The sequence below is a fragment of the Mangifera indica genome, chromosome 8 (genome assembly GCF_011075055.1).
Source record: "Mangifera indica cultivar Alphonso chromosome 8, CATAS_Mindica_2.1, whole genome shotgun sequence".
Lineage (NCBI taxonomy): Eukaryota > Viridiplantae > Streptophyta > Magnoliopsida > Sapindales > Anacardiaceae > Mangifera > Mangifera indica.
Genome location: NC_058144.1, coordinates 8,758,585 through 8,786,139, shown reverse-complemented (window position 1 = coordinate 8,786,139; position 27,555 = coordinate 8,758,585). Strand labels below are relative to the sequence as shown.

Below are 27,555 nucleotides of genomic sequence, written 5' to 3'. Positions count from 1 at the left end.
CCTGATGGGATGACTGGACAACAAATGTTATAATCTGACCACTCAACTCAATGTCTGGACCATAACAATGTTGTTTTATTTCGGGCGGAATGAATTTCCCACCCGAATTTTTATGAAACGAATTTTTCCTGTTTGCATTTGAAAAAAATCCTCTATTTTTATTAAAATAAAAGAGGAGTTAACCCTGAAAATATTTATTAATTTTTTCCACCTTTAACAAATAATTATAAGATCTAAAAATTGATGTTTTAATAACCTCAGTTATAGTTTATGGATTTTCATCTTCCTGGTGGTTTTGTTCATCTCCCAGATGACAGAAGGATGTTGCCTTGCTATTGTCTACTTGTGTTTGGTTTCATTAAACCTGCAACAGCCCTCTCTCCCTGAAATGCCATCTCCCTAGAGTGTCACTCTCTTCCCTCTACTAGAACGATTGAGACTTAGTTGGATTTCATTAATTTTGTCTATTTTAATTTACCTCAATCTCATTGCATCATACTCAAATTGTACTTTCATCGTCACTGATGGGTTTGGTTTATCTTTAAAGTTACGAGGGATCATTGCTTATAGTTGCACTCATTGTATGCATACCCAACACTTACTATTAAGGGACTCTATTACATCTAATGAATTGTTTTAGATTGAGAGGAAACAAAGTTATAGAGTTTTAAATACCAATCGACTCTAACCTCTGTTGTCCTGCAATTTGATGGCATGTCACACTGTCATTTACATAAACAATTAATCACGTTGTTATTGCTCACTTGACTATACTCGGCGATGCCTTCTCGCCTGATTTTTTTGTTGTGACCCAAACTTGACAACTTTTTGTTTTGGAATCAGCCGCCTCCAATTTTCATCCAGTGTGTTGCATAGTTGAACATGATCAATCATTGCTTGCTTGGATTTATTTTTCGGCATCCAATAAATGAGAAAAGGGAAGAAAGAGAGAAAAAAAAGATAAATAGGGAAAAGAAAATATATATATAGTTATAATAAAAATAATTTGTTTATATTATTAGATATACAAACGATATTATATATTATATATTATATATTATAATAAAAATATCTTTTAAATATTAAAATTAATATATGATTTTGATAAATGAATGAAAAAATAAACTTTTCAAACTTAAAATTTAAAAACTATACTTCCATTAAAGATATCCTGGGAAATTCAGGTTGCTCTGTAATTTTACACTCCCGTAATTCCAAGTAAATTATCATAAATCACAATTACCCTCCACCCCCACTACGGCCGGCTTAATTTTGGACCCTTTTTTTTAACTGCTGGAAAACTGTGCTCCATCGGGGAAGTCTTTTTGAGTTGATCTTTAAAAAATACAAACAAAACAAAACTTTTAGCTTAAGGTTCAGTCTATTTTAACCTTTTTCACTTTCTCTTTTAGTTATTGGTATAAGAGCACATTAGTTTCAGATGATTTTGTTCCGAGACATTTCACTTCCATGCCAATGTAGGAGTGAGAAATAAGGTGAAGTAGGTGAGTTTCTTTAATTTCTTGTTCTCTTTGTTTTGAGGAGTTGAAAGTTTACATCTTCTTCTCAGTCCTTGTTGGTGTGTGGTGGTTTGGTTTCCATCATTTGTTTTATGGCAGATATGTTTAAGAATCAACTGCAGGAACTTGCACAAAGAAGCTGTTTCAATCTTCCTTCTTATACCTGTATCAGAGAAGGCCCCGATCATGCTCCAAGATTCAAAGCTTCAGTAAATTTCAACGGTGAGATCTTTGAAAGTCCAAGCTATTGTACTACATTAAGACAGGCCGAACATTCAGCTGCTGAAGTTGCTCTCAATGTCCTCTCTACAAGAGGTCCTTCAAGGTCTTTGACCGCTAGAGTTCTTGTAAGTTCATTTTTTCTTTATTGGTTTTAGAGATATAATTTTCTCTGTGTGATTATTTTACCATCTTATTTTTGTTTGTTCTTTGGTATGCTATGAAGGATGAGACTGGAATTTATAAGAATCTTCTTCAAGAAACTGCTCACAGGGCTGGACTGAATCTCCCTGTATATACCACTGTGAGATCAGGCCCCGGTCATGTCCCCATATTCACTTGCACTGTGGAGCTTGCTGGTATAAATTTTACAGGTGAGTCAGCCAAGACAAAGAAGCAAGCTGAGAAGAATGCAGCTATTGCAGCTTGGTCTGCCTTGAAAAGAAGTATATTCTTGTTGCCCTTATTTTGTTTTGTATTTTTCTCTTTTCAGTCATTAGCATTTTAGCATGATCAATTATCAATACCCATATTCTGCAGTGCCAAACTTGGATTCATTGACAAATAAAGAAATGGAGACTCATGGAGAACAAGATCAAGCTATTGTGACAAGGTTTTTGCCAAATTTTAGACCTAAAGATGAAAACAGAAATGCTAGGAGGAGGGATCAAAATCAAGCTAGAAGGAAAATGTTTAAGGGTCCTAGAGATGGTGGTTCCTCTTCATCCAGTAGCTCTTTACAGTATCAACAATGGAGGCTGCTGGATCTGTTAATGGATTCTTCTAGTTTAGATGGTTCATCTTCAACACAGAAACAAAACAACTTTGTGTCGCTTCTTCCTCCACCTCCACCTAGATCAACTTCAAAGATCTTACCACCAACTTCACATACATCATCTCTTTACTCATCAAATAGACCAATTCCACTGCAAGTTAAGGGCAACAAGTCACAAGTGGAAGAACATCGAAGGGATGAGGAAGAATGGCTTGGTGGGAAACAAGATATCATCATGAAACACATGGAAAAGGAGGCTTCAAGCAATTCAAATTCAAGTCATGTCTACGGATTAAGCTCTTCATACCAGCCATTTCCACAAGCTAGTATCAGCAAGCTTAACAATTCTATGCTTGACAACACAACCCACATTAATAGTAATAGGCTTGTTGGGTCACTAAATCCATCTCCAATCACTACATCAACTCCTGTTAAGACACCTTCAGCTTCTCACATCACAAGAAGTATGTACACTGGAGGGTTCAACCCTCACAGGATTGCACCTGCAGTCCAAATTAGATCAGTAATCCCGGTTTGTGCAGCACCGCCACCAATGAGAACCCCAGCAACTAATCAACTATCAATGAAGGAAGCTTCAACATCATCATCTTCTTCTTCAGTGCCCACACAAACAGGAGGAACAGAGGTCTCATCAGCCAGCAGCAGTAGCTCAGTGTTCAACAATCCATCTCAACAACTGGGTTCAGAGTTCAACAGGCTACAATTATGAAGAAAAAGACAATGAGAATCTAAAATCAACTCTCATAATAGGCATTTCTTGCCAGTTTAATCACTTGCTGGATTCTCCGCTAAATATGTTTTTGGCCTTTAAAAATCATGGTTTTGTCTCATGGAAACTGCGGTAAAGTTTTGTAAAAGATGACGAAGTTTATATAATTGTATCCTTTTACATTTACTTACTGCGCGGGCGCACACACACACACACACGCAGAGGGAGAAAGAGAGAGCATTAAATGGGATCTGGGGAGGTGGGTTGCAGAGATAAATCTAAGCAATGAATTGAAGGCAGGCTGAGAGGAGAGAGGGATGAAGAAAAGACAATTGCAGCGATAAACGCAAGACATTAAGTAAGCTTCTCAGCAAATATTTAATGGTCTTGTCTTCTCCATTAATGCCTCCTTGCATTTCCTCCTCATCTTCCTCACTCTCATTTATTGTTCCATCAATTTTTTATTTTCTTCTCTCTTTTATCGATTCGGCATTCACTGCCTCTGTCAACTTCTGTGAACAAGTAATGACCTCACTTGCATTTGCATCCACTTCCACTGTCGTCTCACTCATGTCCTTCCAGGAAGTGCATAAACACAACCATTGGCCAGTTTTTATGTTTCCGAAACGTTTCGACTTTAAAATTAAATGTTTTGATAACGTTTCAGAAATTTTAGAAAAATTTGAAACGTGCTCCAGATCTGGTAAAAAAATGGAAATGTTTTGATAGCTCATGGCTATCGTCTCGACTCTCGGCTCTGATGTAACATTTGTTCGTCCTCTCTTGGACCTCTGTAACTAAAACCCTTGCACTGTACGTCTAAAACCTTGTCTCAATCTGTTGTCTAAACTATCAAACGAGTCATCTGTAAAGGCAATCCGATTTTTTGTTTTATACACAAACATTCCATTTCCCTCTTTGTTTCTGGGATTTTCTTTAGGATCTATTTGGTTGTTGGGAATGTTCGGGAAAATGAAAGAATTTATGCTTTGACGATTCCATCATTATTATTTCTTATTTAAATATCATTTTAATTGATTCAATTAAATATCTTACAAATTTATAAATTATTTAAATATATATATATTATAATTAAATAATTTTAAATAAAAAATAAGTAATCGAAACCAATCCGTGAACCATGGCCCAAGTGAAGATGGTTGAACTTCGGCAAATCTCTTAACCGGAATTAGAAACTTGCTACTGTCGAGCCCTGTAGAGTAACCGGTACCGTCTCTAGCTAATTTATATAAATCTGATAGCAGATATGATGCGGCGGCGGCGGCCGAAGCACATGCAACTGATTTTATGTTTTCTCAGTTAGCTAATTGTAGGGTCATCAAGTTATAAGGTAATCTATAATCCTCTATGACATTCTATGAAACATGTCGAATGGCTAACATTAGAGCCGACCAATGTTGGCCCTAACACACCGTTCTTGGTCAATAATTGAAAGGGCTTCTTCATTTTGGGGAGCAATCCAACTATTAATAGTCAACTTTTAACCCGTATATAGGAGGAAACAAAACAGAAAAGGTGCGGTTTCAATTAAAACTGACTCAATCTCTAATAAAACTTGTTCTGAAGTCAAAAGATTTTATTAGAAGTAAACTTTTAAAAATCGTTTCAAATGAATGAAGTCTTTATGGCCATCTGCATCTAATGACTATTGACTTACGAGAAATGATCTAGAGTTTTTGGAGGAATAACAAATTTTAAAATCATATTAAAGTAGTCGGGACTACGACCTCTATAAATATATTAATTTTCCATTATTATGGATCATTTCTCTTGAAAATCATTGTCTTACCACGTGTTATATTAAAACATGTATTTTCCTTGTTGATCCATCAAATAAGAATTTGTCACATTGTGGTTCAATGTTTGTTTAGGAATCATTTAGATGTAAACAAAATATAAACTAACCAAAACAATATATAGAACTGTAATTTCTCATAATATCAATTCAATTACCAATAAATTCAAGTACATAAGATTATAAAACAATAAGATGAAATTTAAAGAGTTTTGGACAAACTTGATTGAGTCATCTCTTAAAGTAGTTGATTTGATATTATTATATTATCTCTTATGTTATCTGTCACATTAATATAGATAATATGATAATATCAAAATTTTTTATTATTTAATAAATTAAATAAAATAATATTAATAATAAAATAATAAAATAATGGTTGAACATTTAATCTAATGTAATGTAACTGTAATAAAACTATATGCATAACCTACATATATAATTTTATGTATAACTAATAATTTATTATTATATGATTGAATATTATATTATTTTTAATTTTAAACTATTTAATAATATAATAACATATTACTGATATATAAATTTATATACATACCATTACTCAATGCTCTTTGCCTCTAATGGGTAATAATTAATTAAGATAACAAAATATAATCAAAGTTAAAATTTAACTATATTAAGCCACATTATCTGCAGGTCTCATCAGTGCCATCCTAGCTTACACATTACAAATTGGTAATTTCCAATTTTAAAAGTTGATTATTTTCCAATCACATGGCTTGATTATTCCTGTCCTTTCTGAATAGACTCTTGTAGTATTTGATATGAAAAATATTGTCCATGTGCTCTTCATCATGGTATTGGGATGATGACTCATTAGAAATAAAGAAATCCACATGGTTGGTTCAATATCAAATTTCAAAATTTTTATTGATATTTAACACGTGTTACAAAAAAAGGTTCAGTGTCCCAAACCCATTACCATCATGGGCGGTTGGTTAATGAGATAAAAAGATTATTTTAATAATTTATTTTTTATTATTTATATTATTTTATTTAATTTATAAATAATAAAAAATTTTAATAATATTTTATTATTAATGATAATATCATAAATAATAAATAAAATAATCTGATTATTATCTTCATCTGAGATATTAAAAAATTATCAAGATAATCTTAATTTTATTATAATTATATTTTTATTATTAATTTTTTTAAAATAAAAATAATCTCATTTTCAATTAATATAATAAATATAACAAAAGATATTTTAGAATAATTATATATAAGAATATTTAATTAAAATAATATACTAGTATTTTTTTATTATCTCTGATTAAACATAATAATTATTTATATCTACTCATTTTCATCTTATACTTAATAATCTTTAAAGTAATTTATCTTTAAAGTAATTTTTTTAATTTTGATAATAAAATATTTCATAAACTAAACATGCCCTAAAACTAAACTTATTAAACTTGACCCATAACCTAATTAAGTTAATCTAAATACAATTTTCTAGAATTCATTATTACTTGGTGTCAAGGACAAAACTCTTTTGAAGAGGTGGAAAATGTTAGGATTCTTCAATTTTAAGGATTTGAATTCTAGTAATAAGATTTTCTACCTTTAAAAGTTCGAATCGTAATTTGATTTAACCTCATTATAAAAGAATATTATATTATCCTTATTATAGTAAGAATATTATAAGTTTTTTAATTAATTAAGAATTAGAAATTCTACACACACACACACACACACACATATATATATATATATATATATATATATATATAACAATAAAAGTATGCATACCTATATTTGATACATAATTTATGTACACAGATGAGGTGTTATCATATGATTGGGTATTTCTTTATCATATGATGACACATGTTTTAAAATCACTTAATCACATGATGACATATCATTGTGTACATAAATTATGTACAAAAAATAGGTACACATAGCATTGTTCTATATATAATATCTTTAGCTATTTTAAAAAGGCAATAGAATACAATTCAAAATCTTTGACCGATTTAGTGGTTGAATTCCTCTTAATTTTATTTTCAATTTTCTTTAATAAAACAAGTGTTCTTTGGCAGTTCATAAAAAAAAGTCAAAATATTGCGAACTTAGTTTGTCTCATTAATTTAAATGAGTATCAGAAACGATGGAAAATCTGAGTTTTGCTCGCACAAAACCTTTTAATTCATAATGAAAAGCTAGTCATAATTACTCTAACCCAAAACTTTCTTAAACCTCAAATTTGCGTAGTAATATATCATTGATAAAAGCATCTAAATTATTATCGGAACTTCCACCTTTTGCCCTAGCTTGATGACAAAGCTCCCCAATTTCTCTCCCTTGTTTCCTCAAATTTTGCACCTCAACACTCTCTGCATCCATAAACCTCTTAATTCTTTCACAAATCTCATCTCTACTTACCAAACTTTGTTCAGCCCCCACAACTCTTCCTCTCCCTCTCCACCCAACTCTCCACGCCTCCACAATCAGCTCCTCATTCGACACTTGATCGTAAGTTATAGGAAATGTAAGCATGGAAACCCCGACAGAAAGCCCTTCAAGAGTAGAGTTCCACCCACAATGTGTCAAAAACCCGCCAATAGAAGTATGACACAACACCGCCAATTGGCTACTACACCAATCCACTATCAGTCCATTCATAATTCCTCCATTCTTAATCAGCCTTGAACTCTCCTCTCTAGCAACCCACAAAAACTTGACTCCACTACTTTTCAACCCTCCTAAAATTTCATCCATTTGGGCACTTGAAACTGAGATGAAACTCCCCAATGAGACATAGAGGACAGAACCTAAGGGTTGAGAGTCTAGCCATTGGGAAATTTGTGAGGAATTGGGTGGGGAGTTCAAGGGAGGGACAACAGGACCAATGGGGTAGAGGGGGAAGGGGAATTTTTGTTTTAGAGTATTGAAGACATGTGGTTCAAGCTCATAGAGGGAACTGAAGAGGAGGTATTGGGATTTTGGCACCCATGAATGAGCTACAAGTGAAAGTTGTGTGCCTTTTTTCGCATTTACGTAGAAGATGTTTTTGAACTCCAGTATTTGACTTGGAAAGAATCCTTCAGGGATGTTTGATGTATCATCTTCTTCATCTGTCGCACAAGAGAAATATAAGTATATTGGAGTTGTCAATCTAAAAAATGTTCTACCATGCAAATTAGAAAAAGATTTTAACTTGACACAAAATTTTTTGTCATTGATATTTGGATCTGGGCTAGTAAAAATCAACTTTTAAACAATTACAGTGCATTTTAATGTATACAATTTTGATATTCTTCAAATCATGAAAGAAATTCCCTTTTAGTGTTAAACTTTTCAATTTTCTCACATGGGAATCTATAAAGTTCATATTTTAGGGTAAAAATGACCACAAATATATAGATCTTATTAAACATGCGGCATCCATTTATTAATGTAAATCTATTAAAAAAAAATAAGTGTGGATTCAAAAATAAATAAAAACATCACCCCTAAGTGAGAATGACTATTTATTTTAACACATACCCAACAAATCCACCAGCAAATCTCGATCTTCAATTTGGCTAAAGTATTGGATCTTGCTTAAAAATGTTGCCGATGTTGTGCAAAGAGTGGCTACAGGAATATTTCTTCTGTTCCCAATACGTATAGCCCAAAAGAGATCAATATCACTTATAATGTTGCTCACTGGTGGCTCAAGTTGATCAAGAAGCTGTTCAAATGAAGCCTCCATTCTTGTTTGAACAGCTTCATAAAACTCCGGAAATTCAATTCCTCGAACCTTCTCGGAGGGTATGACATTTGGTATTGAAGCAAAACGTATCGTTTCAGGCCTAGTATCAGAGTCAATAATCTTAAGCCATTCTTCAGTAACCACAAGGGTTATGAGAATGTCTTGGGTTTTTGAAGCTATGAGTTTGCAGAGACTCATCATGGGGTTGATGTGACCTCGACCAGGAAGCGGTACCGCCACCACATGGCAGCAGACAGTGGCGGTGGCATGTGGTAGTAGGCTTTTTCCAAGATCCATATTTGAAGTTACACTCTAGCTAGCCTGCAGCACAAGACTGCAATAATATATTGATAGACGCAGCTTCACGGCAAATTGCTAATATGAAATTATATGATCGTCAATGGTAACAAAAATAATTAATTATAGTTATCTTATTGTAAATGGAGCCTGAGTCAAATATGGTGCGCATACCTAAAAGTTCGAAAAGCAAGACCTGCTTGCTGAGGGATGGAAAGTCGGTCAATTTGCGTAAGTTATGTGTAGAATTTTGTGTATAATTAATAATTTATTATTATATAATTTAATATTATTTTATTTTTAATTTTTAATTATTTAATAATATAATAATATATTATTAATTATATATAAAATTATATATATTATTTATGTATATAACATTGCTTGATATAACTTATATATATAGATGCTCTTTGCTTTAGTTATTGAATAAGTCAACCTAAGTTGCAATCACCTTCAGGCTTCAACAACCCCTATCAATTACATGCCTTAATTTTTTATTTTTTATTTTAGTACATTATTTATTAACATCCAGTAAGCCTCTAATGGATAATAATTAATTAAGATAACAAAATATAATCAAAGCTAAAAATTAAATACATTAAGCTACATTATCTCCAGGTCTCATCAGTGCCATCCTACCTAACACATTACAAATTGCTAATTTCCAATTTTAAAAGTTGATTATTTTCCAACTAAGTAGCACAAAAATGAAAACGTGGAAACGGTGAAACGTTGAAACCGAAACGTTAAAACGTCTTTATTAAAAAATATAAAAAATAAAAACGTGAAAACACGTGTAAATATAAAAAATATAAAGATTTATTATAAATACAAAAATTTTATTAAAAAGGTATAACATTTAAAAATATACAAATATTTTTATATAATATAAAAACAATTTATTTTTATTATTTTTTCCTTTTATTTAGTGTGCAAACTTTTTATTTTTTAAATCATTTAAAAGTATGCATAAAGAAATGTTCAATGAAACTAAGCTTTTATTGCTGTAAGCCTGTAAATATGAACTAGTTAGACCTATATAAACTAAAGTCTCTATGTAAAATATACACTATAACTTAATGAAATTGTTTCTACCCTTGTAAACCTTAGAGCCGGCAAATATAAATTATAACCCATGCCTCTGATCAGAAAAGAAAAAAATGTGAAAACTCCCCAAAACCCAACAGTTAATAATCATGTTATTTACTTCTCTCTTTGTAATTCATTTTTCTTAAAACACAGGTGAATGAATTTAGAGGTTGCAGCTTATTAATAAGACACATAATCAGGTATTGTAAAGGTTTTAATGTTTCCCAGGCTTTGGATCCATTTCGACAGAGGACGAATGAAAAATGAGGAGGAGGGAATCAATAGTGAGAAGACTGGTGAAACAGATATCGGGAAGGGAACTGATAATTTGAAAAATGAAACAAATAGTTGAAAGGAGGCAACAACTAGTGGGAAGAAGGACAAAACGAAGGAGGACAGATGAGTTTCGCTGGAGAGGAGAGGAGGTTCAGATGTTGGAATATTGAGAAGACAAAACCAGTATGAGAGGTATGATTTGAAATGTTTACAGAAGTGGAAATGCAACGGATTTCTACAAAGAAAGGTGTTTCAGGTATTGAAAATGTATTTTGCATCTTTCGAAAATTTCTAAAACAGCTCCAAAACGTTTTGTACCGGTTTTGAGACATTTAAGAAACGAAAACGTTTTGGAATCGACGAAACGCACCCCTTGGAGCGTTTCCATACTTCCTTGTTTTCCAATCACATGGCTTGATTATTCCTGTCCTTTCTGAATAAACTCTTGTAGTATTTGATATGAAAAATATTGTCCATCTGCTCTTCATCATGGCATTGGAATGATGACTCATAGAAATAAAGTAATCCACATGGTTCAATATCAAATTTCAAAATGTTTATTGATATTTGACACGTGTTACAAATTTTTTTTCAAAAAAGGTAATCAACCAAGTCCAAAACCCATTACCCATTACCATAATAGGTGATTGGTTTTTCAGATAAAAAGATTATTTTAATAAATTATTTTTTTATTATTTATATTTTTTATTTAATTTATAAATAATAAAAATTATTAATAATATTTTATTATTAATAATAATATGATAAATAATATATGAAATAATCTGATTATCATCTTTACCTTAAATATTAAAATATTATCAAAAAAATCTTAATTTTATTATAATTATATTCTTATTATTAATTTTTTAAAGTAAAAATACTCTCATTTTCAATTAATATAATAAATACCATAAAAAATTTAGAATAATTACACCTAAGAGTATTTAAGTAAAAATAATATATTGGTATTCTTTTATTATCTCTAATTAAATATAATAATTATTTATATCTATATATTTTTACCTTATACTTAATAATCTTTAAAGTAATCTATCTTTAAGGTAATCTTCTAATTTTAATAATAAAATATTTCACAAACTAAACGCTCTCTAAAACTAAACTTATTAGACTTGACCCATAACCTAATTAAGTTAATCCAAATACAATTTTCTAGAATTCATTGTTGCTTAGTCTCAAGGACAAAACTCTTTTGAAGAGGTGGATAATGTTAGGATTCTTCAATTTTAAGGATTTGAATCCTAATGATAAGATTTTCTAACTTTAGAAATTTGAATCATAATTTGATTTAACCTCATTATAAAGGAGGATTATATTATCCTTATTATAATAAGAATATTATAAATTTATTTCTTTATAAGAATTTATTAATTAATTAAGAATTAGAAATTCTACATATATATAATGTCTTTAGTTATTTAAAAAAGGCAATAGAATACAATTCAAAATCTTTGACCAAATTAGAGGTTGAATTCCTCTAAATAATCAAATTAGAGATTGATTCCCTTAAAGTGATTAAATCCCTATCTTCCATCTTAATTTTATTTTCAATTTTCTTTAATAAAACAAGTGTTCTTTAGTAGTTTATAGAAAATGGTCATAGAAAAAAGTCAAAATATTGCAAACTTAGTTTTGTCTCATTAATTTTAATGAGTATCAGAAAAATCTGAGTTTTCCTCTACAAAACCTTTTATTTCTTAATGAAAAACTAGTCATAATTACTCTAACCCTAAACTTTCTTAAACCTCAAATTTGCGTAGTAATATATCATTGATAAAAACATCTAAATTATTATCGGAACTTCCACCTTTTGCCCTAGCTTGATGACAAAGCTCCCCAATTTCTCTCCCTCGTTTCCTCAAATTTTGCACCTCAACACTCTCTTCATCCATAAATCTCTTAATTCTCTCACAAATCTTATCTCTACTCACCAAACTTTGATCAGCTCCCACAACTTTTCCTCTCCCTCTCCACCCAACTCTCCACGCCTCCACAATCAGCTCCTCATTCGACACTTGATCGTAAGTTATAGGAAATGTAAGCATGGAAACCCCAACAGAAAGCCCTTCAAGAGTAGAGTTCCACCCACAATGTGTCAAAAACCCACCAATGGAAGTATGACACAACACCGCCAACTGGCTATTACACCATTCCACTATCAATCCATTCATAATTCCTCCCTTCTTAATTAGCGTTGAACTCTCTTCTCTAGCAACCCACAAGAACTTAACTCCACTACTTTTCAACCCTCCTAAAATTTCATCCATTTGGGCACTTGAAATTGGGATGAAACTCCCCAATGAGACATAGAGGACAGAACCTAAGGGTTGAGAGTCTAGCCATTGGGAAATTTGTGAGGAATTGGGTGGGGAGTTCAAGGGAGGGACAACAGGACCAATGGGGTAGAGGGGGAAGGGGAATTTTTGTTTTAGAGTGTTGAAGACATGGGGTTCAAGCTCATAGAAGGAACTGAAGATGAGGTATTGAGATTTTTGTACCCATGAATGAGCTAATAGTGAAAGTTGTGTGCATTTTTTCTCAGTTACGTAGATGTTTTTGAACTCCGGTATTTGACTTGGAAAGATTCCTTCAGGAATGTTTAAGGTATCATCTTCTTCATCTGTCACACAAGAGAAATATACGTACATTAGAGTTATCAATCTAAAAAATGTTCTATCATACAAATTAGAAAGAGATTTTAACTTGACACGAAATTTTTTGTCATTGATATTTGGATCTGGGCTAGTAAAAACCAACTTTTAAACAACCACAGTACATTTTAATATATACAATTTTGATATTCCTAAAATCATGAAATAAATTCCGTTATAGTTTTAAGCTTTTCAATTTTCTCACACGGGAATCTATAAAATTCATATTTTAGGGTAAAAATGACCACAAATATATAGATCTTATTAAACATGCGGCATACATTTATTAATGTAAATTATTAATAAAAAAATAAGTGTGGATTAAAAAAATAATAAAAACATCGTCCCTAAGTGAGAATGACTATTTATTTTAACACATACCCAACAAATCCACCAGCAAATCTCGATCTTCAATTTGGCTGAAGTATTGGATCTTGCTTAAAAATGTTGCCGATGTTGTGCAAAGAGTGGCTACAGGAATATTTCTTCTGTTCCCAATACGTATAGCCCAAAAGAGCTCACTATCACTTATAATGTTGCCCACTGGTGGCTCAAGTTGATCAAGAAGCTGTTCGAATGGAGCCTCCATTTTTGTTTGAACAGCTTCATAAAACTCTGAAAATTCAATTCCTCGAACCTTCTCTGAGGGTATGACATTTGGTATTGAAGCAAAACGTATCGTTTCAGGCTTACTATCAGAGCCAATAATCTTAAGCCATTCTTCAGTAACCACAAAGGTTATGAGAATGTCTTGGGTTTTTGAAGCTATGAGTTTGCAGAGACTCATCATGGGGTTGATGTGACCTCGACCAGGAAGCGGTACCGCCACCACATGGCAGCAGACAGTGGCGGTGGCTGGTGGTAGTAGGCTTTTTCCAAGATCCATATTTGAAGTTACCCTCAAGCTAGCCTGCAACACAAGATTGTAATTATATATTGATAGACACAGCTAAGCTTCTAACCAAATTGCTAATATGAAATCATATGATCGTCAATGGTGACAAAAATAATTCTTTATGGTTATCTCATGGTGCACACACCTAAAAGCTCGAAAAAGGAGACTTGCTTGTCGAGGAATGGGAAGTCAGTGAATTTGAAAATTAATGAATGAAAAAAGGATGAATTTGTCATATTTCTTTCTAGATTCCTATGTATATGCCCAAATTCAACAATTATATGTCACCCATTTGCCATCAGAAAACTTCCCAACACTGACTTACAATAAACAACCAGCAAGGTTTAAATAATAAAGGCCGAAGGACTTAATCCCATCCACCTTTTGATAAGTTTATAAAATTTTATGTATAAAATTTTCAAAATTTAAATATCTATTTATAAACTATTAATATTAATTAAAATAAAAGGTAAAATCATTATTTTATTATTAAAACTTAAGAATTTATATCATCCCACCATCTAAAAGTTTAAAAAATTCACTTCTTCCCGGAAAGTTTTTTCTTTTTCATTCTCTGATGATTGAAATCAGCTGCAGCCATCTGTCGGCCACCCTAGCATCTTGTTCTTCAACTGTCAACCTTCTCATCGGAGTAGGTTCATAGAACGAAGACGGACTATCTTCGTCTAATGAATTTTTTCAACTAGATGAAGAGGATTCGTCTTCGTTAGATGAACCTGCTTCGATGGCAAGACCAACAGCGGGAGAAAAAGATGTTAGGATGGTTAGCTGATGGCAATAGGAAATTCCCATTGTTGCAGAATAAAGAAAAAACTTTATAAAAAAAATTATTTCAAACTTTTGAATAAGAAAAAATATTAGTTTTTTAAACTATAAAAGGAAAATAATATAAACCCTTAAAATGTTAGGATTTAATAGAAAAATAATGATCTTATCCCCTGTAACTAACAATTTTGGTTAAGGTTAACAACTCATGAGCAAGTATTTGGATTTTCGAAACCTCATGAGTGGGAATAAGTCTTTTGGCCAATAATAAATTACCACATAAATTGCCTCACACCGGTAACTCCAGCATAACCACAGAAATTGCAGTTAAAAGGATCAGGGGCGTCCTGATATATCCCTGATCAGGCGGGATCAAGCCGGCTTGATACGAATTTTTGTTGACATAGTAGGTGAAAAGAAACCCCTATTTATAGTACACAATCTCAGATCAAGATTGAGAGAGCCAAGATTCATTGAAAAAATACCTCAAATCTTTGTTATTGAAAAATTAGGAATTACAAATGTTTTTATACAAGAAAAATATAAGAAAAAAAATTTACTGTCAGCTAAGATGACTACTAGACTTAAACTACCATTGTCGATCTTTAACTAACTCACCGATTAACTGCCGTGTGATCTTCAGCCACAACCCACTCGTTCTTCTGCTTTAGTTTCAGATGAGAAGTGCAAGTGACGTGTTGACTTCTGCCTTTCAATCTCAGTTGACACCCAAGACAAAAGGAATATATCAACTACAGGAAAACGGTGCGTTTTATATTAAACAAAACGCAGTGTTTTGCATTTATTTAAACATTAGGGGACCTCGATGATTGGTTGGTCGATTTTCTTCATTTCTCAAACCCTCGGTCGTCCTAGGACTCCGCAAGCAATTAAGAAAGAAAGATGACTTAGGCGGAATAGGCAAGTTCACACGGTTCTATTTAATAGAAATTAGAGCGGATTTTGCCTTGCAGCATCCAAATGACTAGAGACCTTCTAGAATTATTAAGCAACAATGATCTGTGTTTTTTTAATTGAAAATTGAATTAATGTTTTTTAAATAGGATTAGAGCACTTAATTCGATCGGTTAAATTATAAATTAGTCTATAACTCGATTCAATTTATAATCTAGTGTAATTTATATAGAAATATTGATTTGTTTAAAATTGTTAATATCAATAAATTCATTGAACCGAAAAAAAAAAAACCATCAAAACCAAATTTACATAATACTATATAATTTTTTTTTGTTAAAACTTAAAATAGTTTGAATTAATGATAAAATTTGAAATTATTTTTTCCTTTTATCTATATAATTAAGTATAAATTGTTTAATTAATATATTTAAAATTATATTTTATATTTAAAAATATGATAAATATATGATATTATTAAAAAATATATAATAATTAAAAAATAGGTTAAATTAATTGATTATTCAGTTGAATTAATCAACCCGTAAACTAGTAAATCAATTTAATCACCAATACAGTTTTTGAAAACATTGATAAGCAGCCATTCTTGAGTTGCTTGGTAACAGATATAGAATTAGGTATACTTGCTGCTAGAAGAGCTATGAAAAATTAAGATCAACTTAATATTAAAAAAATAATATACATTAAATTATAATAGAATTACAATCATATCAAAATAATATATTTTATTTAATATTTTTTTCCTTAAAACTTAATTCAGATCCAAATTAACGAATACAAAAAAAGAAAAAAATATATTTGTGGTTGTCTGCCTCAAAACGTTGACCTAGCCTACCGTTTTAGACAGTCGCAACCCTGTAATCGTGCCTACACATCGCAATCACAGCCCTGTATCCACCCAGCAAGTGCACGCACCGTCACGAACCCTATTAACACGGCTGCGCGTTCAATGTTGGGATCCTTTCATTGGTCAGATATCCTTTTCATCCACTTGCCCAAAATATTATTTATTAAAACCGAAAGAAGTTTTTTTTTTTTAAAGAATATATAATATAATAAGGATATTATTTAAAATAGGTTAATTAGAAATTTAAAAGTATACAGTGGATTGGAAAAAACAGGAAAAGGTGACAAGGAACAGAATGTAGTTGAAGGAAGGGAGAATATCCAATGGCATATGACAAGAGGAGACCGAATATTCCCTTGTAGATCCCGTTCTGTTTGGACCTCTTCACTTAAAAAACCCATATTAAATACCACCACTAAACTTCCTCCTCCACGACAATTCTCAAAATACCCGCTAAATCCTTCTCTCTCCTTCTCTCCTTTCAACTTCAATCAAATCAAAACAAAACAAAACAATCCGATGGCTCTTAAAGCTGTCCATGTCTCCGACGTCCCTTCTCTCGACCAAGTCCCTGAGAATGCTTCTGTTTCTCTCTTCTCCTCTCGCTTCTCCACAGGTAATATATAACTCCATTGCTTCTCTTTTGACGTGAAATTAATAGCCGCCATGCTTTGAAGCTATTAACTTGAGTTTTTGCAGGTGTGGAGATGAATAGTAATAGGGGTTCGTTTAAGATACCGAAGTTCTTAGTTGTGGGGCACAGAGGGCATGGAATGAACTTGTTGCAGTCCTCTGATCAGAGAATGAAAGCTTATAAAGAGAACTCCATTGTTTCTTTCAACTCTGCTGCTAAATTCCCTATTGATTACATCGAATTTGACGTCCAGGTGAGGCTTCATATCACTTTATTTGCCTTTCTTTTCTGCGTTGTCTCCGGCAATTATCCCGTCTGAAATTTAGAATCTTTCTGGAAAAGCAAGTTTTCTTGTAGGCGCGTTGTACGTTTCGCCGCGTCGGCTGGTCTCTACTATTCCGTTTTTTACAGGGACACCACGTGTAATAATATTGACTGTTTTTTTCAAAAAGAAACTTCTAGACTTTTTTTTTTACAAATTCAAAATTTTTATCTTTTAACTTCAATAGTTAATTTATATTTATTTCTTCTCTTAAAAGATACTGATGTGGTTTATAAAATTTTTGTAATTTTTGAAATTAAAAATAAAAGTTACAGGAAAGTTAAAGGAAACAACTGTCATTTTTGTAGGTGACAAAAGATGACTGCCCAGTCATTTTCCATGACAACTTCATCCTCTCTGAAGATAATGTAAGCTCTCCATCTCTCAAAATTCTCTATTTTCCATTAAAAAATGGTTAAATTTCTAAACTGAATATTAATCTTGGTAATTCAGGGTAGTGTTTTTGAGAAGAGAGTTACAGAACTAAGTTTATCAGAATTCCTGTGCTATGGACCCCAAAAGGAACCAGGAAAAAAGGGGAAAACTTTGCTGAGAAAAACAAAAGATGGGAAAATTGTGAACTGGAATGTTGAAACTGATGACTCTCTTTGTACTCTCCAAGAAGCATTCCAACAGGTGGACCCTTCTTTGGGCTTCAATATTGAGCTGAAATTTGATGACCACGTTGTCTACCAACAAGATTATCTCATCCGTGTTCTTCAAGCCATCTTGAAGGTAGTAATTTACCACATAACTCAGATTAAAATCCTTGTTAGTGCATTCTAACAATGAGTTAATAATTTATAATAATGATTGATTATTTGTAATTTTTATGAACAGGTGGTATTTGAGCATGCTAAAGACAGGCCAATTCTTTTCTCTTCTTTCCAACCAGATGCAGCCCTCCTTGTTAGGAAATTGCAGAGTGTCTACCCAGTAAGGAATCTTTGTAGATATTAATCTCTTTTTAATTGTTTGGCACTCCTTAGTTTATAAAATTGTTAAAATCATGGGATGCCTGTAATTAAATATTGTTTGATTGATGTTTTGGAATGAAAACCAGGTTTTCTTTTTAACAAATGGAGGGACAGAAATTTTCTATGATGTGAGGAGAAATTCATTAGCGGAGGCTATAAAGGTGTGTTTGGAGGGAGGTTTACAAGGGATTGTTTCCGAGGTTAAAGGAGTCTTCAGAAATCCAGGAGCAGTCAGCAAGATCAAAGAGGCCAAACTTTCCCTTCTCACCTATGGCAAATTAAAGTAAATTTTTTATTCTAAGCTTTATGTTTGATTAAGAAATTTCGTTAGGAACATATCTGTCAAGATTTATTAACATGGCGACTGGCAATTTTCTGATTATATACTGATAGATTGCTATACTTTAAATGTTGCAGTAATGTACCTGAGGCAGTTTACATGCAATATTTGATGGGAATTGAAGGAGTGATAGTTGATTTAGTTCAAGAGATAACAGAGTCGGTAACCGATATGATTAAGCCACCAAAGGTGGATGAAGATGGTGAGAAATTAAATGAAGGAGATGGGGACAGGGAGGTGAAAACAAAACCAGAGTTCTCACAGAAGGAGCTTTCATTTCTCTTGAAGCTCATTCCTGAATTGATACAGCTTTAAATGTCAGCCATTACAGCTTCTTCAATCTGTTTCTTAGTAACACTGAGTTCAATATCCTTCTACGTTTGCCCCCAAGGGTACTTTGAGTGAGATTTCATTCTATATTTGTGTAGAGTCTCAATCTAGTGCAATGCTTGTTGGAGTTTCACTTGTTTATTATGTGGTTTCATTTGTTTGAAGGGATCGGGTTTATCCCAAAAGAGATTTGACTCCAGTAAGGCTTGATTGTTAAAGAAAGAAAATCCTTCTATCTTTCACAGGCGACTGAATTGTTGGGAGGCCCATTACATGTTTGTAAGACTGGACTATACCTATTACTTTTTGGGCGACCCAGAGACTATGCGTAAATCTAGATCTTCAAGGCCCTACAACCACAAAATTTTCAACTGACTTCAAATTAGATGCAGTCCAACCCCAATAATATGTTGTGCAGAAAATGGAAATCTCTTTGTTTTCTGATAGAATTTCCCACAGAGTGCCTGGCTCTCTCTTAGGGCTGGATTCTAGCCGAACTTAGCCAAGCTCGAGCTACTTGTCAGATTTTTTAATTAAAATTTTTGATACAAAACGACGTCAGTTTGATCAATATATATTAAAAACGATATCGTTTTGATAACGAAAAACAAATCGAGTCAAATCGAGCCGAATTTGAGCTTGAAATGAGTCGGCTTTAACCGAGCTCGAATTCGAACTCAAGTCACCCATATATGAACCGAGTCGAGCTCAAGCTTAGTTCGGCTCAACTCGAATCTAGCCCTACTCTTTCTGGGTAAAAGCCAAAACAAAAATACCAAGACAGAGCTGAGGAATACAATGCATACAAATGAAGTTTGCCCCAAACTCTTTGTTGTTTTCCTCATTAATTATTGCACATATTTATTTATTTTACTAATTAATATCTGGGCTCCCTAATATCTAAGATGATGTGCTTTTGATGAGCTTCGTTTCTCTAAACACAATCTCTGAAAGTTGTGTTTCATATAATTATAACTTCACCTTCTTCCTGTTTCAAAAATCTTGAATTCTTTAGTGGCTCTAGGAGCTGTATGCTCTTACAATGTCAGTAATATTCTATAATTAATTTATTAATGATGTCTTCACCTGCCATGTCTATGGCGACAATACTTTTTTAAATTATACTAGGCGAAGGACTTCTTCCCGCTAAGGTTTGGTGATACTCCAATTTAGTATTATATAATTATTAAAAACCTAACCCCCATTTATAAATTTATAAAATTAATTTATAAATTGGTAAAATTAATTGGATTAATTAGTTTTGATAATAAAATTATTATTTATCTATAATATATTTAAAAAGTTAAAAAAATATTTTATCCCTAAAACTAACTGATTTAGATAATTTTAACAGTTTATGAGTAAGAATTTTAGTTTTTAATAATTAACATATACCAATTTGTGGTTTCACCAAACCATGAATGGGAATAAGTCATTTGGCCTATTATATAAGATAAACAATCGACGAACTAATCTGCATCTGATTCTTCATCAATTAATTGATTTGCTTCGTTGAAATAGTAAGTTTTTTCTAGCTAGTTCCAGAGGCTTAGGTCTTTTGGAAAGGTCTCTTTCTTCTGTGTAAGCCATCTTTTATTTTAATTTAATAGCCACTGACAGAATTGAATCTAATTCAAGAATCCAATGCCCTCCATCAATTCTATTTTCTCATATGACCATGATTTGATAATATTGGAGAACCTTGTTATAAAATTATTATTCCTATACATTCATAACCTTTAATATTTTCTAATATGATTTCATTTCAGATTGGAATAAATGATGCATCCAACAGTTTTCTTAAACCCAAAGGAAAAAAAAATATATGGAATCAAATTGACAAGAATTGATGCATAAGAATATGTGAGATATAGAAGTTATACTTATATTCGGTTTGAGATTATAAACCAATACGATCAGATCCCTTCTAACAATTTGGAATCGACAAAGACGATTTTTTTGTCTTTATTGATTTGTTTAAACAAAAACGATTTATCTTTGTTAAGATAAAAATTTGTCTTTTTTAATAAAAGTGAGTCCATAAAAAGGAAGAGAGAGAGTAAAAGAATGTCAGTTGATAAAGAAGAAGAGAATATATCAAAAAATTAAAATCTTAAGGGAAAAAATATAATTTTTCAAAAATTTTATCTTAAGAAAAAATTATTAATTTTTTTAATATTATTAATTAAATGATAATTTTATTTTTAAATTAATATTTTTTTAATTTTAATTATTTATAATTAAATATTTAAATATGAAAATTTTGTAATAGAATAAACCTTCATGTTGTAAGGGAACAAGTGTCATGGCCACTTAATTTTTCCTAATCAGTATAATAGATTTGATTAAAGTTGTTAAATAAAAACAACAAGTGATGATCGAAATAAAAAATTGTAATGATTATCCATTGATTAATTAAACAAAACGATGGCCCTCCATTAATTTAAGAGGAATCTGACAAGCTGAGCTGATTGTCAACTTCAAGGACAAGCTCCCCATTCACCAATGGTGTTGTCTTGGCTTTTCTTGGAACTAACTTCTAAGTGTTCAAACACGCAAGTAGAGGACAACAGTGCTGTGCTGTGTTGTGTTTTGTCGTGTCGTGTTGAAAAGTCTCACGTTTTATTAATTTAAATTAAATTAATGGGCAGTTTTATTAAGTTAAATATCATTGTCATGGTTGACTCGTGTAAGGGAACTTCAAACTTGGCTTCTTCTTCCCCCTTTATTGTATTAAATTAGTGAGGGTTGATTTGTATGCACTTAATTTGGACGGCAATGTTCATGATAATCAAAGTCCATTTAGCATTAATTGCTTTGGTTAATTGGTTTGTTGTGTGGGAAAAGTTTAATGATGAGATCCAATTAAAATTAAAACTTTATTCTAAAGTAGAATAATATTAATAATGACAATATGTACAATTGATTCATCTCTTTAAATTGACGTGCTCGCCAGGTCAAATAATTTTACCATAACTTTTGGTTTGAAATTTTTATTTTTCTATATTGACCAAAATTGTTAGGTAAAGATATAAGAAAAGTTATTTTGTATAATTTTTTTGTTTTGTTTTTTATTTTAACTATAGTCAAACCGAGGTGTTATTGTCAATTATTTTTGTCAGCTTTTTTACATCTTTTACTACTATTATCTCGTATAACAATCATCTCGTATCATAGACTCATTACTAATCTATTATTGTAGTATGTATCTCTAACATTATATTTCATTCTGTTATACTCCAAGAGTGTTGCTCTCCGTCATTGCTTATCACTTTCTTATCATGTCATAATTGTCTCATTACTCTCTTCTTACAATCTTGTTAGCATTCAATTCGGTTATATATATATATTTGTTATTTGTAAAATGCAAGAGAAATTTGACTTTATCAACTAAATTGGAATGATGTTGGAAGGTGTCCTTCTCATTTTGGAGAGTATCTTATTCTACCATGTGACAAACCAACTTATTAGGGAAAATAAGACTAAAACATGGAAAAAAAAAAGAGTTTAAAAGAATATTTGAGACAAGAGGAAAATAAGGTAGAATAGACAAATGAAAACATAAAAAAAATAAGTTAAAAGTAAGAGGAAAAATGGGTGGATGGTGTGACAGTTAAAGATAATGTGGTAACATGTTTAGCATAAATGACAAAGTAACGTGGCATGAAATAACATATTTATGTGAAAAACTATGTGGAGTTATATTTCTAATTGTTGAAAGTTTAATTTAATTTAAATTTTCTAATGTTTTGAGTAATTCATTTAAAGTCAACTTCCTCTTAATTGAAAAATAAAGAGTTTTTAAAATTATTTGCTTAGAAAAACTCAATTTAAGTCAAAAGTGTATTTATATTATTTCCTATAATCATAATTTATATAATATTGAATTAATTACTATTCCTAATTCTTATAAAACTAGTATTAATAAGTTTTCCTGGTTTAGTAGGTTTTCATATCTTGACTCGGAAAATAAACTTATATAAAGACATGACTTTCGTGATTCAATAATCAATTTTATCCGATTATCAATAAAATTTTCTTGAGTTTTTTTTAGTAAATTACACTCTTAAGCCTTGTTCTTATTTATTCTTTTATTTACTAAACGATATTAACCCTTAATCGTTTTTGTGAATGGTATGATAATTTTAACTATACTTATTTTATATTAGGTGATATCAAAGCAAAAGTCCACTACGTTTACAATTTTAATATCAAAACAAAAAAAGTTCACTACGCTGGTCCAGGGCAGGTAATTTTTTACTAGCACTTGATTTTTATATGTGACAATTGGACCCCTAAAATTATTTTTATTATTTTAACCCTCCGACTTTTGTTGCACATTCTTCTTATAAGGCGCCTAATTTTGTTAAAAATTATTTTAATCGGGGCCAGGCAAATATTACAAACTTTTTTTTTTTTTGATTGAGCATGCAATGATTTTATAACATGAAAAATAAGATGAATTATTGTAAAATATTTGCTATAATTTATTGAGTTTTGCACTTTTTGTAGTTCATGTTTGTTTTTATATTGTTTTTAGTTTTATTTGAGAGGTAAGATTCTTTATATGGGTGTCATTTTTTTTTTTTTCAATTAATAATATTTTTTTCATCCCATGGAGGTCTACCATATAATTGGGCGTCCTGACAAAAATTTTTGTGTTCATTACCGATTGTACCTCTTCCAAAAAAGGAATCCCGATGAGACCCAATTAGGTTAATAATCACGAGAATTCTCTAAAAAATAATAATAAAAACCTACAAATTTGTAGCTAGTTTCCCATTGTTGTATTCCTTAATTACATATCCTGCGTTTTCATTGTCGTGCAATGTGAGACTCGTGCTGGTTCTCATTGTACATGAACCGGCGCGTACTTGCTGACCAAAATTCAGAGGCTTTATTTTATTTCCCACACGTTTTGTGAAACGACTTGTCAACGCAATAGCAATTCCGTAGTCAAGCAAGGAGAGTTTTTTGAGTCATAGTCGGAAGAAGGTTTTCTTTATAAATCTTCCTACGGAATTTCAATCCTTTCACTCTGTATATAAACCACTTTTTGGTGTTTCCTCTTTAGCTAGCCCACCTAGAGCTTGCCCAAGTCTTCTTTAACCTTTTCCTTCTATTTAATCATGCTTCTTTGATCTCTCTTTGTTATTCTAGCGCATGCGTTTAATTTTTTTGCTTCTTCTCCTTCTTCAGTCCTAGCTCAACTATATAGCTTTTCCTACAGTTGTTTGAGGATTGAAGATGGAGAAACAAAACTTTGTAGTGAATAGTAGGATCAAGTTGCCTATTGGGTACAGGTTTTGTCCCACGGATGAAGAGCTCGTTGTTCATTACTTGAAGCGAAAGGTTTTTGGGATGCCATTGCCTGCTTCAGTTATCCCCGAGCTTGATGTTTTCCAGGCTGATCCTTGGAGCTTGCCAGGTTACATATATTCTACACTTTGTTGTCTAAATTTTTTATGCGTTGAACACATTGTCTAAATTTTTATGCGTTGAACACATTGTTTGCCATAAATGTTTTGGAGAAAAATCTGAATTATTTTGTGATATTTGGGGCATAGGTGATTTGAAGGAGAAAAGGTATTTCTTTATGAGAAACATAACTGGAAACGTCAATGACAGCAAATGCAAAATAGCTGCTGGTTCCGGGTACTGGAAATCCATTGGCAAACACAAGCAAATTATGGCTTCTGGCAGCTATAAACAAGCTGTTGGGTCGAGGAAAACTTTAGTTTTCCGCCGAGGAAAGCCTGCTAATAATCCTCAGACTAAAACTAGATGGTTGATGCATGAATATCGCCTTTTATGCCCCACAACAAACCTCAACTCAACCCACCTGGTATGAAATTTTCATTATCAAGTCTTCTCATACCAGTTTGTTTTTTTTTTTTTCCCCGAGTTCAATATATAATATGGTTTTACTTTTCTAATTCATACGTACAGATGAGTGATTGGATTGTGTACCGCATATTTCAAAGGAAGAGAAAGCCAAAGAAGCATGGAAGCGTTTCAAATTATCTCCCTTGCAGCAACAGAAATCAAACTGTTGGGATAACTAGACCAAGTCGTTTAGATTTTAGTGTTGAAGATCAGTCTGATTTATTAGGTCCTCCTCAACCATGTTCGTCAAGTTCAAGTGAAATTACAGATGAGATATGTTTAGATCAAGAAGAAACCAGTGGTTACACCAGCTTCTTTTCTTATTCTTGTGTCAGAAAAAGCTGAAATTAACCAGAATTTTCTTTATTTTGTGCAATAAATGAGGGAAGAAGAAAAGGGCTTGATTATTATTCAAATCCAATTAGATATGATCTTCTTCCATTTTCTTTACATGCTTTAAATTCTACTAAGCTGAAAACAATTATAGTGATGGGAAAAGAGAATGCACTTCTTCATATTAAAGCTGTGGCCCTGTTTATTGCTCAAAATCTAAGCTTTTTCCATCAGAAAGGCAAATAAATTTATGAGAAAAAGGTGATCCAAAGTAGATATGATATAAACAAAAGAAACGAAAGGATAGGCATCCAAAGAAAGAAGCAAAATGCCCTGCAGCTGCAAATGAACATGAAAATAATGGAGAAGAGCATATTTGCACATGGGATTTTCATTCTTGCCCTTATTTTTATCCAGGGAAGAACTTAGTACCCCCTAAAATATGCTTCTATTAACGAATCTTGATGACTTGTGCGACAATTATTTTTTTGTTTATTTAAAAGCCAACAGATTCTCTTTCTCTTTCTCTAAGTATAGAGTTGTGTATAATTCGGTTTAGACAGTAAAACTATGATAAATCACTTAAAAATTATAATTGGATTTAGATTGGTTTATAAAATAGTTTAGTTTGGATCGATAAATGTTTTAATAACGATTTTTTAAAATGAATTACAGTTTAAACAATTTTTAAACTGAACTAAACTATAAACTTTCTAAATAAGTTATAGTTTGATTTATAAGATTTCAAATTGTTTTAAATTAGGCTGTATAAACCCTATCTAGATGAGTTATACATATACACACACAAAATCTACCTACAATTAATGTGTAAAGAATGGCATTGGTTGAGTGGAAAAGGGAACAAAGACATAAAAGGATTTTCTAAATGCTTCTAGGCTTGGAGAAAGCAAACCCTTTTCATTGGGTTGTGAGATAAAATATTATTACCCAATACAAAAGAGACATTCATGGTTATTTTTTCAATCAATTACTTCTCCAACCCCACTATTTTTTTTTCAAAAGGAAATACATGCAGGAAACTCATAAATGAATCCCATTTCTTTAGCAAAAGAAGAGAAAATGGAGTCACAAGTTGAGCTTATTATTAGTCAGACTGATCTGAGACAGCACTCAACATGACAAAAGAAACTTACATTTTCAGATTATATATGACAAGCGTGCAACTAATCTGTCCCTTGTGGGATCATTTGAAAGTTGGACCAAATTACACTTTACATGTGTACCACACATGTAATGCACCAGCATCAATGACATTTTATTTTATTTTTAATTTAAAAAAAATTATATTGAGAAAGATTCTATTCTACATATTAAGAATCTGACTGACCCTACAGAAATAATTTTTTCTCCTTTTTAGGACTTATTTTGGTTTAAAATTTATGTGATTAGTAATCTAAATATTAAAAGAATTTTATCTTAAAAATTAATAATTAAAATTAAAAAAAATCATATAAATTTATATTTTTTCAATATAAAATTTAATTTTCATATCTTATATTTAAAGTTTGTGAAAATGGGGGATCAATGAAAGGAGATTTTAAATATCCAAATAAAAGCACAGACATGGAAACCTTAAACATTTTACTTTGTACAATTCAAACTAATTATTAAATAAATAAATAAATAAGGCATCGTTAAAGCAATTAACCTTTTGAAGCTGCAGGCTTCTTCTGAATTTGCTTTCCGTTTTAGCTTTGCAATTTTCATACTACTATTCTATACCCATTAACTTATCCTACAATAAATAACAGATTCTCCGATAATAAAATTATTTATATATATATATATATATATATATATATATATATATATATATATATATATATATATAAATTAAATATATAAATAATATATTATTATATAATTAAATAATTTTTAATTAAAAATAAAATAATATTTAACCACATAATAATATATTATTTATATATAAAAATTATCACAGAGTTGATTTTTAAATTGTCAAATCGAGAATTTTTCTTTTGATTTTTTTTCTGATTTATTATTCTTATTGCAAAGAATCCACCGATTTGGCGTTGGAGTGGGAGAGTGGTTGTATAAAATTTACGCCAGTAATGGTGGCTACATAACTGCCGACCATTGTTTCTTGTACGAGTGGTTTTG

The 27,555-nt window shown here is 31.4% G+C and overlaps 5 protein-coding genes across 6 annotated transcripts; 3 read left to right on the top strand and 2 right to left on the bottom strand.

Annotated features, from left to right (window-relative positions):
* Positions 1-1,441: 1,441 nt before the first annotated feature.
* On the top strand, positions 1,442-3,430 carry LOC123222988 (double-stranded RNA-binding protein 5). 2 transcript variants are annotated; one of them, XM_044646031.1, is made up of 4 exons: positions 1,443-1,505; positions 1,620-1,867; positions 1,966-2,185; positions 2,280-3,430. In XM_044646031.1, the coding sequence occupies exons 2-4, from the start codon at positions 1,622-1,624 to the stop codon at positions 3,242-3,244; spliced, it is 1,431 nt and encodes a 476-aa protein (XP_044501966.1). In that variant the 5' UTR covers positions 1,443-1,505; positions 1,620-1,621; the 3' UTR covers positions 3,245-3,430. The 2 variants fall into 2 exon arrangements, with proteins under 2 accessions (XP_044501965.1, XP_044501966.1); XM_044646030.1 differs by having other exon boundaries at positions 1,442-1,867.
* Positions 3,431-7,155: 3,725 nt separating this feature from the next.
* On the bottom strand, positions 7,156-9,106 carry LOC123223729 (UDP-glycosyltransferase 87A1-like). The gene is made up of 2 exons (XM_044647062.1): positions 8,583-9,106; positions 7,156-8,170 (listed from the first exon to the last, which is right to left on the bottom strand). Exons 1-2 carry the CDS (start codon positions 9,085-9,087, stop codon positions 7,287-7,289), a joined length of 1,389 nt encoding a protein of 462 aa, XP_044502997.1. The 5' UTR covers positions 9,088-9,106; the 3' UTR covers positions 7,156-7,286.
* A 2,986-nt stretch (positions 9,107-12,092) lies between these two features.
* LOC123223730 (UDP-glycosyltransferase 87A1-like) lies at positions 12,093-15,711 on the bottom strand. The gene is made up of 3 exons (XM_044647063.1): positions 15,427-15,711; positions 13,509-14,037; positions 12,093-13,096 (listed from the first exon to the last, which is right to left on the bottom strand). The coding sequence occupies exons 2-3, from the start codon at positions 14,011-14,013 to the stop codon at positions 12,216-12,218; spliced, it is 1,386 nt and encodes a 461-aa protein (XP_044502998.1). The 5' UTR covers positions 14,014-14,037; positions 15,427-15,711; the 3' UTR covers positions 12,093-12,215.
* Positions 15,712-17,011: 1,300 nt separating this feature from the next.
* On the top strand, positions 17,012-19,327 carry LOC123223731 (glycerophosphodiester phosphodiesterase GDPD1, chloroplastic-like). Its single transcript, XM_044647064.1, has 7 exons — positions 17,012-17,207; positions 17,291-17,478; positions 17,856-17,915; positions 18,001-18,282; positions 18,388-18,483; positions 18,611-18,807; positions 18,942-19,327. The coding sequence occupies exons 1-7, from the start codon at positions 17,111-17,113 to the stop codon at positions 19,177-19,179; spliced, it is 1,158 nt and encodes a 385-aa protein (XP_044502999.1). The 5' UTR covers positions 17,012-17,110; the 3' UTR covers positions 19,180-19,327.
* A 4,792-nt stretch (positions 19,328-24,119) lies between these two features.
* Positions 24,120-25,508, top strand: LOC123223734 (NAC domain-containing protein 83-like). Its single transcript, XM_044647066.1, has 3 exons — positions 24,120-24,622; positions 24,762-25,039; positions 25,144-25,508. The coding sequence occupies exons 1-3, from the start codon at positions 24,442-24,444 to the stop codon at positions 25,423-25,425; spliced, it is 741 nt and encodes a 246-aa protein (XP_044503001.1). The 5' UTR covers positions 24,120-24,441; the 3' UTR covers positions 25,426-25,508.
* Positions 25,509-27,555: the final 2,047 nt, after the last annotated feature.

What these genes read in the sequence shown, in the direction of transcription:
- LOC123222988 (XM_044646030.1), top strand. Translation starts at nt 1,613, where the DNA reads ATGGCAGATATGTTTAAGAATCAACTGCAGGAACTTGCACAAAGAAGC. An exon ending in CTTTGACCGCTAGAGTTCTT is followed by an intron (nt 1,868 to 1,965) that starts GTAAGTTCATTT and finishes TATGCTATGAAG; the next exon opens with GATGAGACTGGAATTTATAA. An exon ending in TTGGTCTGCCTTGAAAAGAA is followed by an intron (nt 2,186 to 2,279) that starts GTATATTCTTGT and finishes CATATTCTGCAG; the next exon opens with TGCCAAACTTGGATTCATTG.
- LOC123223730 (XM_044647063.1), bottom strand. Translation starts at nt 14,013, where the DNA reads ATGGATCTTGGAAAAAGCCTACTACCACCAGCCACCGCCACTGTCTGC. An exon ending in TTTGCTGGTGGATTTGTTGG is followed by an intron (nt 13,097 to 13,508) that starts GTATGTGTTAAA and finishes CTTGTGTGACAG; the next exon opens with ATGAAGAAGATGATACCTTA.
- LOC123223729 (XM_044647062.1), bottom strand. Translation starts at nt 9,087, where the DNA reads ATGGATCTTGGAAAAAGCCTACTACCACATGCCACCGCCACTGTCTGC. An exon ending in TTTGCTGGTGGATTTGTTGG is followed by an intron (nt 8,171 to 8,582) that starts GTATGTGTTAAA and finishes CTTGTGCGACAG; the next exon opens with ATGAAGAAGATGATACATCA.
- LOC123223734 (XM_044647066.1), top strand. Translation starts at nt 24,442, where the DNA reads ATGGAGAAACAAAACTTTGTAGTGAATAGTAGGATCAAGTTGCCTATT. An exon ending in TGATCCTTGGAGCTTGCCAG is followed by an intron (nt 24,623 to 24,761) that starts GTTACATATATT and finishes TTTGGGGCATAG; the next exon opens with GTGATTTGAAGGAGAAAAGG. An exon ending in ACCTCAACTCAACCCACCTG is followed by an intron (nt 25,040 to 25,143) that starts GTATGAAATTTT and finishes TCATACGTACAG; the next exon opens with ATGAGTGATTGGATTGTGTA.
- LOC123223731 (XM_044647064.1), top strand. Translation starts at nt 17,111, where the DNA reads ATGGCTCTTAAAGCTGTCCATGTCTCCGACGTCCCTTCTCTCGACCAA. An exon ending in AATTGCAGAGTGTCTACCCA is followed by an intron (nt 18,484 to 18,610) that starts GTAAGGAATCTT and finishes AATGAAAACCAG; the next exon opens with GTTTTCTTTTTAACAAATGG. An exon ending in CTCACCTATGGCAAATTAAA is followed by an intron (nt 18,808 to 18,941) that starts GTAAATTTTTTA and finishes TAAATGTTGCAG; the next exon opens with TAATGTACCTGAGGCAGTTT.